The 16,149-nt window shown below is 35.6% G+C and overlaps 1 protein-coding gene across 1 annotated transcript in view; it reads left to right on the top strand.

Annotated features, from left to right (window-relative positions):
- LOC111139171 (gamma-aminobutyric acid type A receptor alpha3 subunit) overlaps positions 1 to 16,149 on the top strand; it is a 369,241-nt gene that overhangs the window by 315,006 nt on the left and 38,086 nt on the right. The window contains exon 8 of the mRNA XM_022491349.1: positions 8,697 to 8,849. Coding sequence (XP_022347057.1) covers positions 8,697 to 8,849 — 153 coding nt within the window. The remainder of the gene's footprint in view (positions 1 to 8,696; positions 8,850 to 16,149) is intronic.

The raw sequence follows: 16,149 nt of genomic DNA, 5'->3' as shown, positions 1-16,149 counted from the left end.
ATTTCTTCCCAAATTTTGACACGGTTTGTATTTTTTTTTTAGATTTTATTTATTTCTTCCCAAATTTTGACACGGTTTGTATTTTTTTTTTAGATTTTATTTATTTATTTGACAGAGGCAGAGAGATCACAAGTAGGCAGAGAGGCAGGCAGAGAGAGAGGAGGAAGCAGGCTCCCCACTGAGCAGAGAGCCGTTTGCAGGGCTCAATCCCAGGACCCTGGGATCATGACCTGAGCCAAAGGCAGAGGCTTTAACCCACTGAGCCACCCAGGCACCCCTACAATCTAGTATTATTAACTTTAGTCATCATGTTGTACTTTAGATCCCCAGAATTTATTCATCTTAGAGCTGGAAGTTTGTTCCCTTTGGTCAACACTTCCCTATTTCCCTTACCCCTCAGCCCCTGGAAACCACCATTCTCCTTTGTTTCTATAAATACAACTTCTTTTAGAGTCTACATGTAAATGATACCACACAGTATTTGTCTTTGGCTTATTTCAATTAGCCTAATATCTTCTAGGCTCATCCGTGTTGTCAAAAATGCCAAGTTTTTTCATTTTTTACTGCTGAGATAATATTCCACTGTGTGTGTATGTGTGTGTAACTATATATCACATTTAGTTCATTCATTCATTCATTAATTGATGGACAATTCGGTTGTTTCCATGTCTTGGCTATTATGAATAATGCTGCAATGAATATAGGGGTACAGATATCTCTTCTAGGTACTGATTTTGTTTCTTTTGGACATATACTCAGAAGTGGAATTGCTGGATCATATGGTATTTCTATTTTTAATTTTTTAAGACACCTCCATGCTCATTTCCATAGTGGCTGTGCCAATTTATAACCTACCAATAACGCACAAAAGTTTCCCTTTCCTACACATCCTTTCTAACACTTGTTATATCTTGTCTTATTGATGGTAACCATTCTTTTAGGTGTGAGGTGATATCTCATTGCAGTTTTGATTTGCATTTCCCTGATGATTAGTAACATTGAGCACATTTTCATGTACCCGTTGGCCATTTGTATGTCTTCAGAATAATTCCATTCAGATCCTTTGCCCATTTTTAATTGGATTGTTTTTGGTTTTTTGCTATTGAGTTGTAAGAGTTCTTTATATATTTTGGAGTATAAGTTTTATCAATCATGGTTTGCAAACATTTTTTACAATTCTGCAGCTTGTCATTTCTTCTTGTTAATTGTCCCCTTTGCTATAAACATGTTTTGTTTTGTTTTTAGTTTGATGCAGTCACATTTGTTTATTTTAGCTTTTGTTGCCTATGTTTTTGGTATCAGGTCTTACATTAAGTATTTAATTCATTTTGAGTTCATTTGCAAGATAGGGGTCAAATTTCATTCTTTTGCATGTGGATATCCAGTTTTCCCACCACCACTTATTGAAAAAAATATTCTTTCTCCATTCTGTATTCTTAGCATCCTTGCCTAAGATTAGTTGCCTTAAATACATGAGTTTATTTCTGAGTACTTTATCATATTCCATTTATCTATGTGTCTGTTTTTATGCCAATACCATGCTATTTTAATTAGTATACCTTCGTAATATAATTTGAATCAGGAAGTGTGATATCTCTATCTTTGTTTATCTTTCTTAAAACTGCTTTGGATTTCAGAGTCTTTTGTACTTCAGTATGCATTCTTGGGGAGATTTCCCTATTTTTGTGAAAAATGCTATTGGAATTTTGATAGGGTATTGCATTGACTGTATATCCTTTTGAGTAATATAGACATTTTTGCATTATCAATTCTTCTAATTTATGAACACAGGATATCTTTTATTTTTGTCTTCTTCAATTTATTTCATCAGTGTCTTTTAGTTTTCAGTATACAGATATTTCATCTCCCTAGTTATATTGTTTCCTAAGTATTTTATTTTTTATACTATTATAAATAGAATTGTTTTCTTAATTTCTTTTTCAGGTAGTTTGTTCTTAGTATATAGAAACACTACTGGGGTAGCCTGGGTGGTTCAGTCAGTTAAGTGACTGCCTTTGGCTCAGATCATGATCCTGGATTCCTGGGATGGAGCCCCTTGTTGGGCTCCCTGCTCAGTGAAGAATCTGCTTCTCTCTTTCCCTCTGCACCTCCCCCTGCTTGTGCTCTCTCTCTCTCTTGTTTGTTCACTCTCTGTCTCTCAAATAAATAAATGAAATCTTTAAAAAATAAAAAATAAATTAAAAAATAAACACTACTAATTTTTATGTATCCTGCAATTTTACTGAATTTGTTGATTAGTTGTAACAGGGTTTTGTCTTGTTTTTTGGTGTAGTCTTTAGGATTTTATATATAAAATTATGTTATCTGCAAATAGAGACAATTTTACTTCTTCCCTTCCAATTCTGATGCCTTTATTTATTTTTCTTACCTTATTGATCCAGCAAGGACTTTCAGTATTATGTTGAAAAGGAGTGGTGAGTGTGGATACTTATGTCTTCTTCCTGATTTTAGAGGAAAAGCTTTCAACCCACCATTGAGTACAATGTTAGTTGTAAGTTTGTCATATATGTTTGTCTTTTATGTCATATATGTTGAGGTATATTTCTTCTATACCCAGTTTGTTAAGAGTTTCTATCATGAATGAATGTTGAATTTTGTTAAATGTTTTTTTCGGCATCTATTGAAGTGATCATTTGATTTTTTTTTCTTTCATTCTATTAATATAATATATCACATTTTTTGAACTGGAAATGTTGAACCATTCTTGCATTCCAGGGATAAATCCCACTTGATCATGGTATTTGATTCTTTTAAAGAGCTGTTGAATTTGACTTGACAGTATTTGTTGAGAATTTCTGTGCCTGTATTCTTCAGGGATATTGGCCTGTACAGCTTGCCTTTGAACAACAGAAGTCTGAACTACATGATTCTACTTATATGTGGATTTTTTCAATAAATATATTGGAAAAGTGTTTGGAGATTTGTAACAATTTAAGGAAACTCACTGATGAACTACATAGTCTAGAAATATTTTTTAAAAATTAGGATAAGTTTGACACGTCATTAATGCATAAAATATATGCAGATACTAGTCTATTTTATTATTCACTACCATAAAATATACACAAATCTATTATAAAAAGTTAAAATTTATCAAAAGTTATGCACATATACCCAGAAAGTCTATGGCACCATTCGCAGTTGAGAAATATGTAAACAAATGTAAAGATGCAGTGTTAAATCATAACTGAATAAAATTAACCCCAGTTTATACTACACTACTTTAAGAATTTTATAGCAACCTCCTGTTACTATTGTAGTGAGATCAAGTGTTGTGAGTATCCACTTAAAACACTATGTGATGCTAATCATCTCCCTGTGAGCAGTTCATCTCTCCACTAAATTGTGTATCACAGTAAAAGGTAATCTCTCATGGTTCTTGCATATTTTTCATCATGTTTAGTGCAATACCATGAAACTTGAATAACACTATGGAAACCAAACAAAGTGCTACTAGTGATTCTTGGATTGTTCCCAAGAGGCAGAGAAAAGCCATGATATTACAAGAAAAAATTTAATTGCTTGATATGTACTATAGATTGAGATCTACAGCTAAAGTCTCCCACCATTTCAAGGTAAATAAATCCAGCAAAAGGACCATTATAAAAAAAGAAAAGGAAATTCATGAAGTTATCACTGCAACCACATCTGCAGGTACAAAAACCTTGTGCTTTTTGTGAAATATCTTTTTCTCATTGAAAATGCAGCTTTTATGTAGGTACACAAGTGCTATAAGAAAGGCATATCTGTAGACTCTAATTCAAGAAAAAGTTAAGTCATTATATGACAATTTAAAGTAAAAGGAAGGTGAAGGATCTAAAGTTGGGGAACTTAATGCCAGCAAAGGATGGTTTGATAATTTTAGAAAGAGTTTTGGTTTTAAAAATGTCAAAGTAACAGGAAAAACAGCTTTTGCCAACCATGAGGCAACAGATGAATTCCAAGACACCATTAAAAAATCATTGAGGAAAAAAGGTATTTGTCTGAATAGGTTTCTAATGCAATGAAAATGCCCTATACTGGGAAAAAATGCCACAAGACATTTACTAGTAAGGAATAAAAGTGAATACCAGGACTTAAGGAAGGGAGAGACAGACTAATTCTACTGTTTTGTGTAAATTTAGTCAGGTTTATGATCAGGATTGCCCTTATATATAAAGCTGTTAACCCTCCAATCTTGAAGGGAAAAGATAAACACCAGCTGCCAGTCTTTTTGTTGTGCACAAGAAGGCCTGGACAATGCAAACATTTTTTCTGGATTGCTTCCATCACTGCTTTGTCCCTGAAGTCAGGAAGTACCTTGTCAGTAAGGGACTGCCTTTTAAAGTTCTTTTGATATTGGGTAATACACCTGAGAACCCAGAAACCCATAAGTTCAACACCAGCAGCGCTGAAGTGGTCTACTTGCTCCTAAACACAGCACCACTAATTCAGCCTCTGCATCAGGAGGTCACAAGGACCTTTAAGTTTCATTATACATGGTACTCTATGTAAAATATCATCAACCCTATGTAGGAAAACCCCAATATAGAGAACATGAAAATCTGGAAGAATTATAACACTGAAGATGCATCATTGTTACAGAATAAGCCATGAAATCCATCAAGTCTGAAACAATAAATTCCTGTTGGAGAAAACTGTGTCCAGATGTTGCTCATGACTTCACATGATTTATGTAGAATCAAAGAAATAAAGAGATTGTGATATGGCAAAAAAAAAAAGTGGGAATGGAGGGGTTTCAAGACATCGATCTTGGAGAATTCAAGAGCTAATAGACGCCACATCAGAGGAATTAACAGAAGACAACTTGTTGGAGATGAGTGCTTCTGAACCAGTGCCAGACAATGAGGAAGAAGATGGAGAAGTAGTGACAGAAAACAAGTTGACATTAGACAATATGGAAGAAGGATTCCAATTATTCAGGATTGCTTTTGACATTTTTTATGACATGGACCCTTCTATGATATGGGCACTGAAACTAAAGCAAATCATGGAAGAACGATGAGTACCATATAGAAACCATATAGTTTTAGAGAAATGAGTAAACAAGTCAGACAGACATTACAATGTATTTCTGTAAAATTATGCTGAGTGTGCCTGCGTGTCCTACCTCCCCTTCCATCTCCTCCACTACCTCTATCTCTGCCACCCCTGAGACAGCAAAACCAATTCCTCCTTCTCCTCTTCCACCTACTCTACCAGAAGACAAGGAGGATGAAGACTTTTATGATGATTCAATTCCACTTAATGAATAGTAAATAATCATCATGGCATACACTTAATAAACTTACTATCTGCTGCATGTTTGTGCCCTTTTGTGAATATCTAATAACTGTACAGCAAGAATTGTATGAGACATTTTTGTGTCATCATCATCACCTAAATATTCATTATGAAGAACATAATGTGTAAGACTTGTATGGAAGTGGATAGCTGATCCTTACATAGGCATAAAGTCAGTAATATTTAATATAAAATGAATAATGTATTAGTTTTCTGTTTTATAACTTTGCTTTCAAAGAATTATATTACCATACAGTAATTCTTTCTTCTAATTGGAGGCAATGCATATCAGCTTATCATCACAGGCAAGTGTTTTTTTTTAAGTAACAATGTTTCCAATACCATATTATGAATATGACTATAATATTGTATGCCATAAAAATTTTGTGACAATTCATTCATCAGTGTATGGGGTAAGCCACCATGAAGCAATTAAATTGATTATAATAGGCTACCATAAAGCAATCATATTGCTGCTTCTTTGGTATTAATGTATGAATTGTAATACTTGTAAATAAATATTAATTTCTTTCTCATATTTTCATTTCTGATGTCTAGTGTCAATAATGTGTATAGAATTTATAGTGTTTTATATTATATGACAATATTGATGTATACATTGAAAGATGGTTTGTCTTATAAATAGATGAGGTAAACTTACACTATTAATAAATACAGTATTATATTTTCTCTTCCTTAGGATTTTCTTAATAATATTTTCTTTTCCTAACTTCATTGTAAGAATACAGTATATGATACTTATATAAAATATGTGTTAGTTCACTGTTATTGGTAAGGCTTCTTGTCAACAGTAGGTTATTAGTAGTTAAGTTTTGGGGGATTCAGAAGTTATAGGCAGATTTTCCATTGTGTGGGGTTTTGGTGCCACTAACACCAGCATTGTTTAAGAGTCAACCTGTAATTTTCTTTAATTCTAAGTCTTTATTGGTTTTGATGTCAGGACAATGTTAGCCTTCTAAAATGAGTTTGGAAGAATTTCTCCTTTTCAATTTTTTGGAAGAGTTTAAGGAGGACTGGCATTTATGCTTCTTTAAATGTTTGGTTACCCATGAAGCCATTTTGTCCTCGGTTTTTCTTTGTTGGGAAATGCTAATTACTGATTATATCTCCTTGCACCATACTGATCTGTCTAGGTTTTCTAGTCATGATTCAATGGTCCATGCTCCACTGTTCAGCAGGGCCACAGGGAGCCTCTGTTGCATGGGGAATGAACTATTTGCAGCAGTTGGGTGCCACACTGTTTTGAAACACAGGTTAACTGTGACATGCTCTACTGCTTGGAGGTAGGGATCCCCAGGTATTACAACGGGCCTGTTTCAACTAATGGAAGTCACCATTTTGGTGGTTGGAGTGCCACAACCCCCATCTCCCTCTCAGCAGTGCATCCAGGGGTTTTGACCTGTGGAGATCTCCAGTTTGGTAGTTGGGGATTATCATGACCTCCAGGCAACACAGCCAGGGGGTCTTAGACCTGTGGAGGTCACCATTTTGGTGGATGAGGGCACCAGGAAACCAAGGGGTATGATCCTTTTGTCTAGACTACCACCTTTGGGTAAGGTCTCTGCTGGAGTTGTGCTATTGGTCCAAACTCTGATGTTGGGAAGTACCTCTGCCTGTACTCATCTGTTTGCCAGAGCTTCAGGCTGCTTTGAGAGGTTGGGTTTCCTGTACAGGTGGGGACAGACTGCTGGCTAGACTCTGATCAGGTGAATTTGCTAGCAGGGACATGGTATCACCACCAAGATCCAAGCACAGGTGGCTGGAAATTTCAACACTCCCCCTTCTTTGTGCCTAATTGACATCAAATGGTCTAGACTGTTGATTCCCCCAGTATTCCCCAGGAGGCAAGGCAGAAGTGGGCTTCTGGGAGAATGTTCTGGAATGCTGTGGGAAAACATATATCTGCCTTAAGTTCCTCTTTTCCCACTAGAGAAACCATAGACCCAGCAGAACCCTCTAGGTGCTACATTGGGCTGGCTTAGGGGAGGGAAGTAAGTGGTGAATTGAAGCCACTTCTCTTACCTTTCTAATGTGACTTTTCTTGGATTTTGTGGTCAAAGAGGGTGGTTTAGTTTTGTTCCCTGGTTCCGGGATTTTCACAAAAGTATTATTGTCTATAAATATTGCTAATCCATATATTTGTAATGGAATACCAGAGCCAGGGATGGACTATTTCACCAGCTTCTCATTTTAGGCATGCTCTTTGCTTCTTTGGAAATGAGATAGGAAGACAGATATTGAAAGAGAGAAGGCTAGAAAAGAAGATTGAAGAAAATATATTCAGTTATTTAAAATGAATGTTTGATTTGTTAAGTTTTTGAATAGTCCACTTGCTTTGTCTCCCAGATCTACAAAATATAATTAATTTATGAATAATATTTATTATATATTTTATATGTTAAATATTCCACATGATCCTATATCTTCCTGTGTGAATTTGTCTTCTTTTTATACAAACATCAGTCATAGTGGATTAAGGACCATCCTACTCCAGTATGACTTCATCTTAACTAATTATACCTGCAACAACCTTTTTTCTAAAGAAGGCACATTCTGAAGTACTCAGGGTTAAAACTTCACCATATCTTTTTGGGAGACACAATTCAACCTACAACAAGTAAGAAGCCTAGGCAGAAGATATTTCTTTTTGATATTTCTTTTATTTTTTTTTATTTGAGAAAAAGAGAGAGGGAGAGAGGAAGGACAGAGACAAAACACTCAAAGTTGTTTGGCATAAAGTAAAAGCTCAGTAAGAGTTCACTTCTACTTTGGAGTGGAGTGATATAGGCCAGCCCACATTCTGCTATATGAACTTTTGGTTCTAACTCTAAGTCCATTCAAATAGCAGAGCATTATGGTTAAAAAGCACAAGCTGTGGAACTAACCCATATGGCCTCAAATTCAGGCTCCACTGCTTAGTAGCTGGGTAACCTTGTATAATTGTTCAATCTCTCTTTGCCTCAGTTTATTGGACCATAAAATGAGGATAACAATAATATACACTTTATAACATTGTTATAAACATTAAGTATTTAAGATGTGAAATGTTAAAGTGCTAGAAGAGTGCCAATCACATGCAAATGCTGTAGAAAAGACTGTTACTTATTATTATTTAAGACACTGATCTATTTGAATGAATCTGTCAAACTTGCTCTGAGCAAGCTGTGTTGGCACAGTGTTAGTACATATTTTTTGCATAAAAATGCACTACTTCATAATTATTAAAGAGATATGGTTATGCGAACTTGGGAGGTGCTGGAATGGCTTATTTTGAATATAAAGTTAAACATCTTGGTGAACTGAACTGGGGCCCACCTTGAATTAAGAATGTTAACTCAGCTATATGTTTCCTAATTTTACTCTTTCTCCAGGAGAATATGTCGTCATGACAACCCACTTCCATCTCAAGCGAAAAATTGGCTACTTTGTGATCCAGACCTACTTGCCATGTATCATGACTGTCATTCTGTCTCAAGTGTCTTTCTGGCTCAATAGAGAGTCTGTCCCTGCCCGTACGGTCTTTGGTGAGTGTTGTTTTATGGAGAATGTGCAGATGAAGGCATTGGCAGAGTCTTATGATGGACTGTCAGAGTAGGGATAAGGAAAAGTGAATGGGAGCAATGGCTGGGCCCAGCATTAGTAACTGAATCATCAGATCCTGGTGTTTCAAGAACAGAATTCTTAACAAAAAAGTGGGAATAGAAGAGTGTTGGAATAGTAAGATTACTAAAATGCTTCCTGTCTCAGTCAGGTTTGCTTTAGGAACTGGGGAGGGACTGAACCTTCAGTTAAAAAGAGGAAATTAGTGGGCAGAGCTAGAGAAAGTGACCAGAGGGAAACTAAGTTGACAATAGAGAAGTGAATTAGGTGCTTTTTTTTAGTGCTTTTTTATGATCCATTTTTTGTATACTTAACTGACATTGCTGTTTCTCCTTTAACTTTTTTTGAAAGTACAAATTATCATTAAAGGCTACACAAAGTTTGAAGGATTTTTCAATAGTACCTACAATCAGGGAAATTTTCATTAATAGAAAGTTACTGGTGTCTAAAAAGAGATTTGCACATCATTAGCATTTTTCCCTGGGAGACTTAAAACATATAGAACATTTTCTGCCTGTTTTCTGCACTGTAAAAAATTTTAGGAGACAAATATCCGCTCTTTTTAGTCTACTAAACTGCCTCTATGGCAGTAGAGTCTGTGAAGCATACACATGGATATGCTGAGTACCCCCATAGAAGGCCAATATTTCCTATCAATATCCTGAAGCTATACTGTGTAGTTAAATAATAAATGGTGTTTTAGAAAGTAGCAGCATTTTGGTCAGGTAGAAGAGACCACAGTAGAGAAAGACCAAGAGTAACCTGTAAAGAGGGGAAAAAAGAAAAAAAAAACTAGAAGGGTATAATATCATGGAAGTCAAGAGGAGAATGTTTCAAGAAGCACGGAATAATCATCTGGTGTAAATTCTGTGTTTTTAGGTAAGATGCAGATAGAAACTGTTGACTATAGTGATATGCTTGGTTGTTAGTGATCATGAATGGTTCTAGTTTTTTTTTTTATAAAACTATATAGGAGTCAACAATTTTTAGAAATTTAACAAACTACATACTCTGAAAAGTCTTCCATTACAAAATCCAAGAAAAACTAGATAAAACATAGAAAACATTCTTTTTAAATATTTGAGCTGATAAGAAATTAAAGGAAATATTCAGGAACCTAAATGGAAGAGAGAACTAAAAACTGGACTGTTAATTACTTGAACTGATATTGTTATAGCTGGAAAATGGACTACTAGTTTTGGTAAATAAGATTTTGAGTTTTGAAGTTACACAAGAAAAACTTTGAGCCCGAATGAAGTTTAGGATTAGAAAGAACTAAGGCTGTCTTAGACTAAATAATATATTAAGTCCCCCAAATATATCCATGTCCTAATCTCTGGAACCTGTGAATGTTACCCTATATGGCAAAAGGGACATTGCAAATGTGCATTAAATGAAGGATTTTGAGATGAAGAGATTATCCCAGAGAGATTATCTGGTTGGGCCCTAAATATAATCACAAATATCCTTATAAGAGGGAGGCTGAAAGATATTTGATTACAGAGGAAAAGGCAGTGTGATGAAGGAAGCTGGAGAGATTTGAAGATGCTATGCTGTTGGCTTTGAAAGAGAAGGAAGGGGCCCATAAAACTGCCAGATTTCTGGCCTTCAAAAGTGTAAGAAAAAATATTTGTGTTGTTTTAAGTCACTAAATTTATGGTAATTTTTTACATAAACTACAGAAAATGAATACAAAGATTCATCCCATAAATCGAATGCCATTGAAAGATTATGCATTAGAAAAATCACCAGATAAGTACACTAATCAGGGCAAGGAAACAATAAGGAATAATGTATGTTTTGGCCTGGGCTCTGTGTAAAATTTATTTTTTTTAATTTGAACTTAAGAATTTATTTTTTAAAAGATTTTTATTTATTTAACAGCTAGAGATCACAAGTAGGCAGAGAGGAAGGCAGGGGGTAGGGGGAGGTAGGCTCCCGGCAAGCAGAGAGCTGGATGCGGGATTCGATCCCAGGATCCTGGGATCATGACCTGAGCCAAAGGCAGAGGCTTTAACCCACTGAGCCACCCAGGAGCCTCAAGAATTTATTTTTTAATTTAAACTAGGCCTCACATGAGTTTAGAGTCCATAGTTATACTAATTGCATTGAAGTAAGAACCTCCAACATAAAATGTTAATTTAAAAAGTGGTTACAGACTTTTTTATAAAAGAACAACAAGCCAAGAATAGTCTGTAGGCTCCTAAATAAGAACAAAGTTGGGGTGCCTGGGTGGCTCAGTTGGTTAAGAGTCTGACTCTTGATTTTGGCTCAGGTCATGATCTCAGGGTCGTAAGATCAAGCCCCATGCTGGGCTCCACACTCAACAGGGAGTCTGCTGGAGATTTTCTCCTTCTCCCCTCCCTTCACTTGTATGCTTTCTCCCTCTCTAAAATAAATAAATAATAAAATAAAATTTAATTAATTAATTAAGTTGAATAAATAAAAATAAATAAATAAAACTTTTAAAAATAGAACAAAGTGAAGAGATGTGCACCACAAGATGTCAAAAATAATTGAAAATTATAGAAATTAAGAGTGTGTGTTATAGGCATAAAGGAAAGAAAAATAAACACTATAGGGAAAGTAAAACTAGACCCACATGTATGAAAATTTGATTTATGACAGAGATGGCATTGCAGAGAATTAATTTGAGATTGATCATAGGCTTAGATATAGAAGCTAAAAATGTCATGCTCTTAGAACTAAATATAAGACAATGTCTATAACCTTTGGAAGGTAGAAATTCTTTAGTATATAAAAAATAAGTGAAGAATGAAGAACAAGTTATACTCAATCAAAATTAAAAATTACCAGTCATCAAAGAATAACATTAAGAGAATGAAAAGGCAAGGCATAGACCAAAAGAGTATACTTTATATATGTACAGATTGACAAAGCATCTATTTGAAAAATATAAAGAAATCTTTAAATTCAATGATAAAAATGCAAAGAATCTTATTTTAAAAATTGGAAAAATACATGAATATTCTACTGAGAATATATGTAAATGCCCTATAAGAACATGAAAAGATATTTAGCATTATTTTATATCAAGAAAATACAAAATAAAACTACATGGAGACATCATTTTATAAATACTAGAGTGGCTAAAACTAAAAAGACTCACAATTCCAAATATTTGTGAGGTTGAGGAGCAATTGGAATTCTCATACACTGATGGTGAGGATTTAAAATGGTACAACCACTTAGGAAAAACAGTTTGGTTATATCTTATAAAGTTAATACATTTACCCGAAAATGTAGGTATTTCACTTCATACCCAAGTGAAATGAAAATACATATAAAAGGCTTATACATATATAAAAGCTTATATAACAATGGTCATAATATCTTTATTCATAAAGTCCCAAATTGGAAAATATCCAGATGTTTATCAACCAGTGAATGGGTGTTTATATTGTGGCATATTCATACAGATATTCATACAGTGCATTGACAATTATTGATTCACATAACAGTGAATCTCAAAAATAATGTCATGAGAGACTATGGACTCCAAGAAACAAACTGAGGGTTTTAGAGGGAAGGAGGTTGGGGGATGGGTTAGCCCAGTGATGGGTATTTTATTTTAGTATTTTATTTATTTATTTGACAGAAAGAGATCACAAGTAGGCAGAGAGGCAGGCAGAGAGGGGGGGCAAGCAGGCTCCCCACTGAGCAGGGAGCCCGATGTGGGGCTCGATCCCAGGACCTGGAGATCATGACCCAAGCTAAAGGCAGAGACCCAACCCACTGAGCCACCCAAGTGCCCCCCGGTGATGGGTATTAAGGAGGGCACATATTGCATGGATCACTGGGTGTTATACACAAATAATGAATCTGGGAACAAAACATCAAAAACTAATCATGACTAATATAACATAATAAATAAATAAATGAGTAAATTATGTCGAACTAAGAAGCTAGACACAAAATAGTACATAATACATGATTTCATTTATATGAAATTCTAAGACAGATAAAACTAAGCTACAGTGTTATAAACCAAAGTAGTGCTTTCCTCTGGGGTGATGGATTGACTGAAAATGGGTATAAGGGCACATATTGGTAAATATTCTATATCTTCACTGGGGTAGTAGTTATACAACTGTGTACATTTGCCCAAGTAATTTGTTTCTTTTTGTTTGTTTGTTTGTTTTTTGTATTTTTTTAAAAAAGATTTTATTTATTTGTTTTTTTTTAAAAGATTTTATTAATTTTACAGAGATAGAGAGTGGGAGAGGGAACACAAGCAAGAGGAGTGGGAGACAGAGAAGCAGGCTTCCTGAAGAGCAGGGATCCCGATGTAGGGCTCAATCCAAGGACTCTGGGCTCATGACCTGAGCTGAAGGCAGACACTTAATGACTGAGCCACGCAGGTGCCCCTTGCCTAAGCAATTTGAAATGTACAACCAAACTATTTTATTTTATTGTATGTAATTTATAAACCAATTAAAAAATACTGACCTACTAAAACTCCAGATATTTGGGTTATCAAACTTTCAAATAGCTATGATGAACATGTTTAAGTAGGTGAAATTAACATGATAATTCTATCATATAGACAGTGTGTGTAGAGAAAAAGAGAGCATGAGAGAGCAAACACACTGGAAATTCTAAAAGTTAAAAATATACATAAAAACTCAGTGGTTTAGATACAATTGAAAGGAAAACCCATGAACTGAAAGAAAATAGTTAGAATGAGGCCTAGAAAGACAAAAATGTGTAACATGCAGAAGAGAGGGAAACAATGTATGATTTATTGAAAAGGTCTAATATAGAAGTAATTGGAATCCTAGAAAAAAAAAGTGAAAGAATGGTATAGAAGCAAGTTTTGAAGAGACAGTTGCTGAATCCTGTCCAAGCCTGATAAAGGACAGAAAGGCACAATTACAAAAAGCTCCATGAACCCAAGTAGAATAAAGTAAAAGACAAACAGAGACACATTATAGTGAGGCTTTTGGAAACAACCAAAAAAGAAGAAAAAGAAAAGAAAAGTCTTTAAAGTAGACTAAGAAAAAAGTGCATTGTTTAAAGTAATAATAAATAGACTACCTTGACTTCAACAGAAACAATAAAGACCATTTCATTAAAAAAAAACCTAAAAATTTATCATCGAATTAAAAATTATCATCAAACCCTCACTAAAGTGAATTCTTCAAGCAATAGGAAAATTATTCCAGAAGGAAGGTTTAAGATGCATTTCTTAAAGATTTTATTCATTTATTTGACACAGAGAGATCACAAGTAGGCAGAGAGGCAGGCAGAGAAAGAGGGGGGAAGCAGGTTCCCTGCTGAGCAGAGAGCCCGATGTGGGGCTCGATCCCAGGACCCTGAAATCATGACCTGAGCTGAAGGCAGAGGCTTAATCCACTGAGCCACCCAGGTGCCCCTAAGATGCATTTTAAAAGTGAAAATAATTAATATATGGGGAAGGCTAAATGACTATGGAATGTATAAAATATTAACAGTGGCTTATTGGGCATACAATATATCTAGAGTGAAAGACTAGACCATAATGTAGTGTATATAAGTTGAAATGGAAATAAAATGTTCTAAGGACTTTCATTGTCAGGGAAATGTGTAAAGGTACCAATTAATATTTAATTTTCATAAGTCAAAGATTCATGCTGACTGAAACTCATACATCTAATGGGAATGTTAAATGGTGTAAACCCTTTAGAAACCTGGCAGTCTCCTGTAGTTAAACGCATGCTTATAATATAATCATGAAGTTCCATCCCTAGGTGTTTACTAAGAAAAATGAAAACATGTGCTCACAAAAAGACTTACACATAAATCTTCCCAGCAGCTTTATTTATAATAGTTGAACCCTGGAAATAGTCCAGATGTCCATTAATAGGTGAATGGATAAACAAATTATGTTATGTCAATTCAGTGGAATGCTACTCTGAAGTTAAGAGGAATGAACTAAAGATAGATGCAGCAACATGAATGACCCTGAATGAATGCTGAGTGAGGAAAGCCAAAGGAAAGCCAAAGACTAATGAGTACATACTGTATGATATGTATGAAACTTTAGGGGGAAAAAGATCTAACCACATGGAAAGAAAGCAGGGGAGTGGTTACCTGGGGCCAAGGAGGGACTGGAATCGTCCCAAAGGAACATTTGGGTTGATGGAAGTATTCTATAGACAATACCAATGAGAAAGAGTGAAAAGGGGTATTACCAGATGGTAGAAATCTCAAAGAAGCACAGATTAGCATCAGACATTGATAGTGTAAGGACACCTGGATGGCTCAGTGGGTTAATCCTCTGCCTTCAGCGCTTGTCATGGTCTCAGGGTCCTGGGATCGAGCCCCACATCAGGCTCTCTGCTCAGCAGGGACCTGCTTCCCCCTCTCTCTCTGCTTGCCTCTCTGCCTGCTTGTGATCTCTCTCTCTCTGTGTCAAATAAATAAATAAAATCTTTTTAAAAAAAGACTATGATAGTGTAATGGTCTAAGGAATACTAGAGATCAAAGAAAATATGTACCTTTATCTCCTGAGTTCTTGATTTTGAATGATAACCACATTTTGAGAACAGAAACTAGTACACTCAGTATGAGAGTCAGTTTTTTTTTTAAAGATTTATTTATTTATTTATTTGACAGAGAGAGATCACAAGTAGACAGAGAGGCAGGCAGAGAGAGAGAGAGAGAGAGAGAGGGAAGCAGGCTCCCTGCTGAGCAGAAAGCCCGATGCGGGACTCGATCCCAGGACCCTGAGATCATGACCTGAGCCGAAGGCAGTGGCTTAACCCACTGAGCCACCCAGGCGCCCGAGAGTCAGTTTTTTTTTAAGATTTTATTTATTTGACAGACAGAGATCACAAGTAGGCAGAGAAGTAGGCAGAGAGAGAGGAGGAAGCAGGCTCCCTGCTGAGCAGAGAGCCCGATGCGGGGCTCCATCCCAGGACCCTGGGATCATGACCTGAGCCGAAGGCAGAGGCTTTAACCCATTGAGCCACCCAGGCGCCCTGACAGTCAGGTTTTAAGATCAAAAGAGATTGTGCATTTGAAGAAGAGGTTGAGAATATGAATCTGCTGGCCATAGAAAAGCAGAGTTGGAGAGTTAGAAGAGTTAGGGAGAAAGCGATTGTAAGAAAAAAATGAGTGACTGGGTCATATTCACTAACGTACTTTCTGGAACATGATTAAGCCTGACTGACAGTGAATTAACAAAAAGCTTCCCCTTTGTGGTACTAAGTTCAGTGGGTA

The sequence above is a fragment of the Enhydra lutris genome, unplaced genomic scaffold (genome assembly GCF_002288905.1).
Source record: "Enhydra lutris kenyoni isolate GAN:26980312 unplaced genomic scaffold, ASM228890v2 scaffoldscaffold96, whole genome shotgun sequence".
In the NCBI taxonomy this organism is placed as follows: Eukaryota; Metazoa; Chordata; class Mammalia; order Carnivora; family Mustelidae; genus Enhydra; species Enhydra lutris.
The sequence above is the reverse complement of the archived record's forward strand: the minus strand, read 5'-3'. Positions and strand labels throughout refer to the sequence as shown.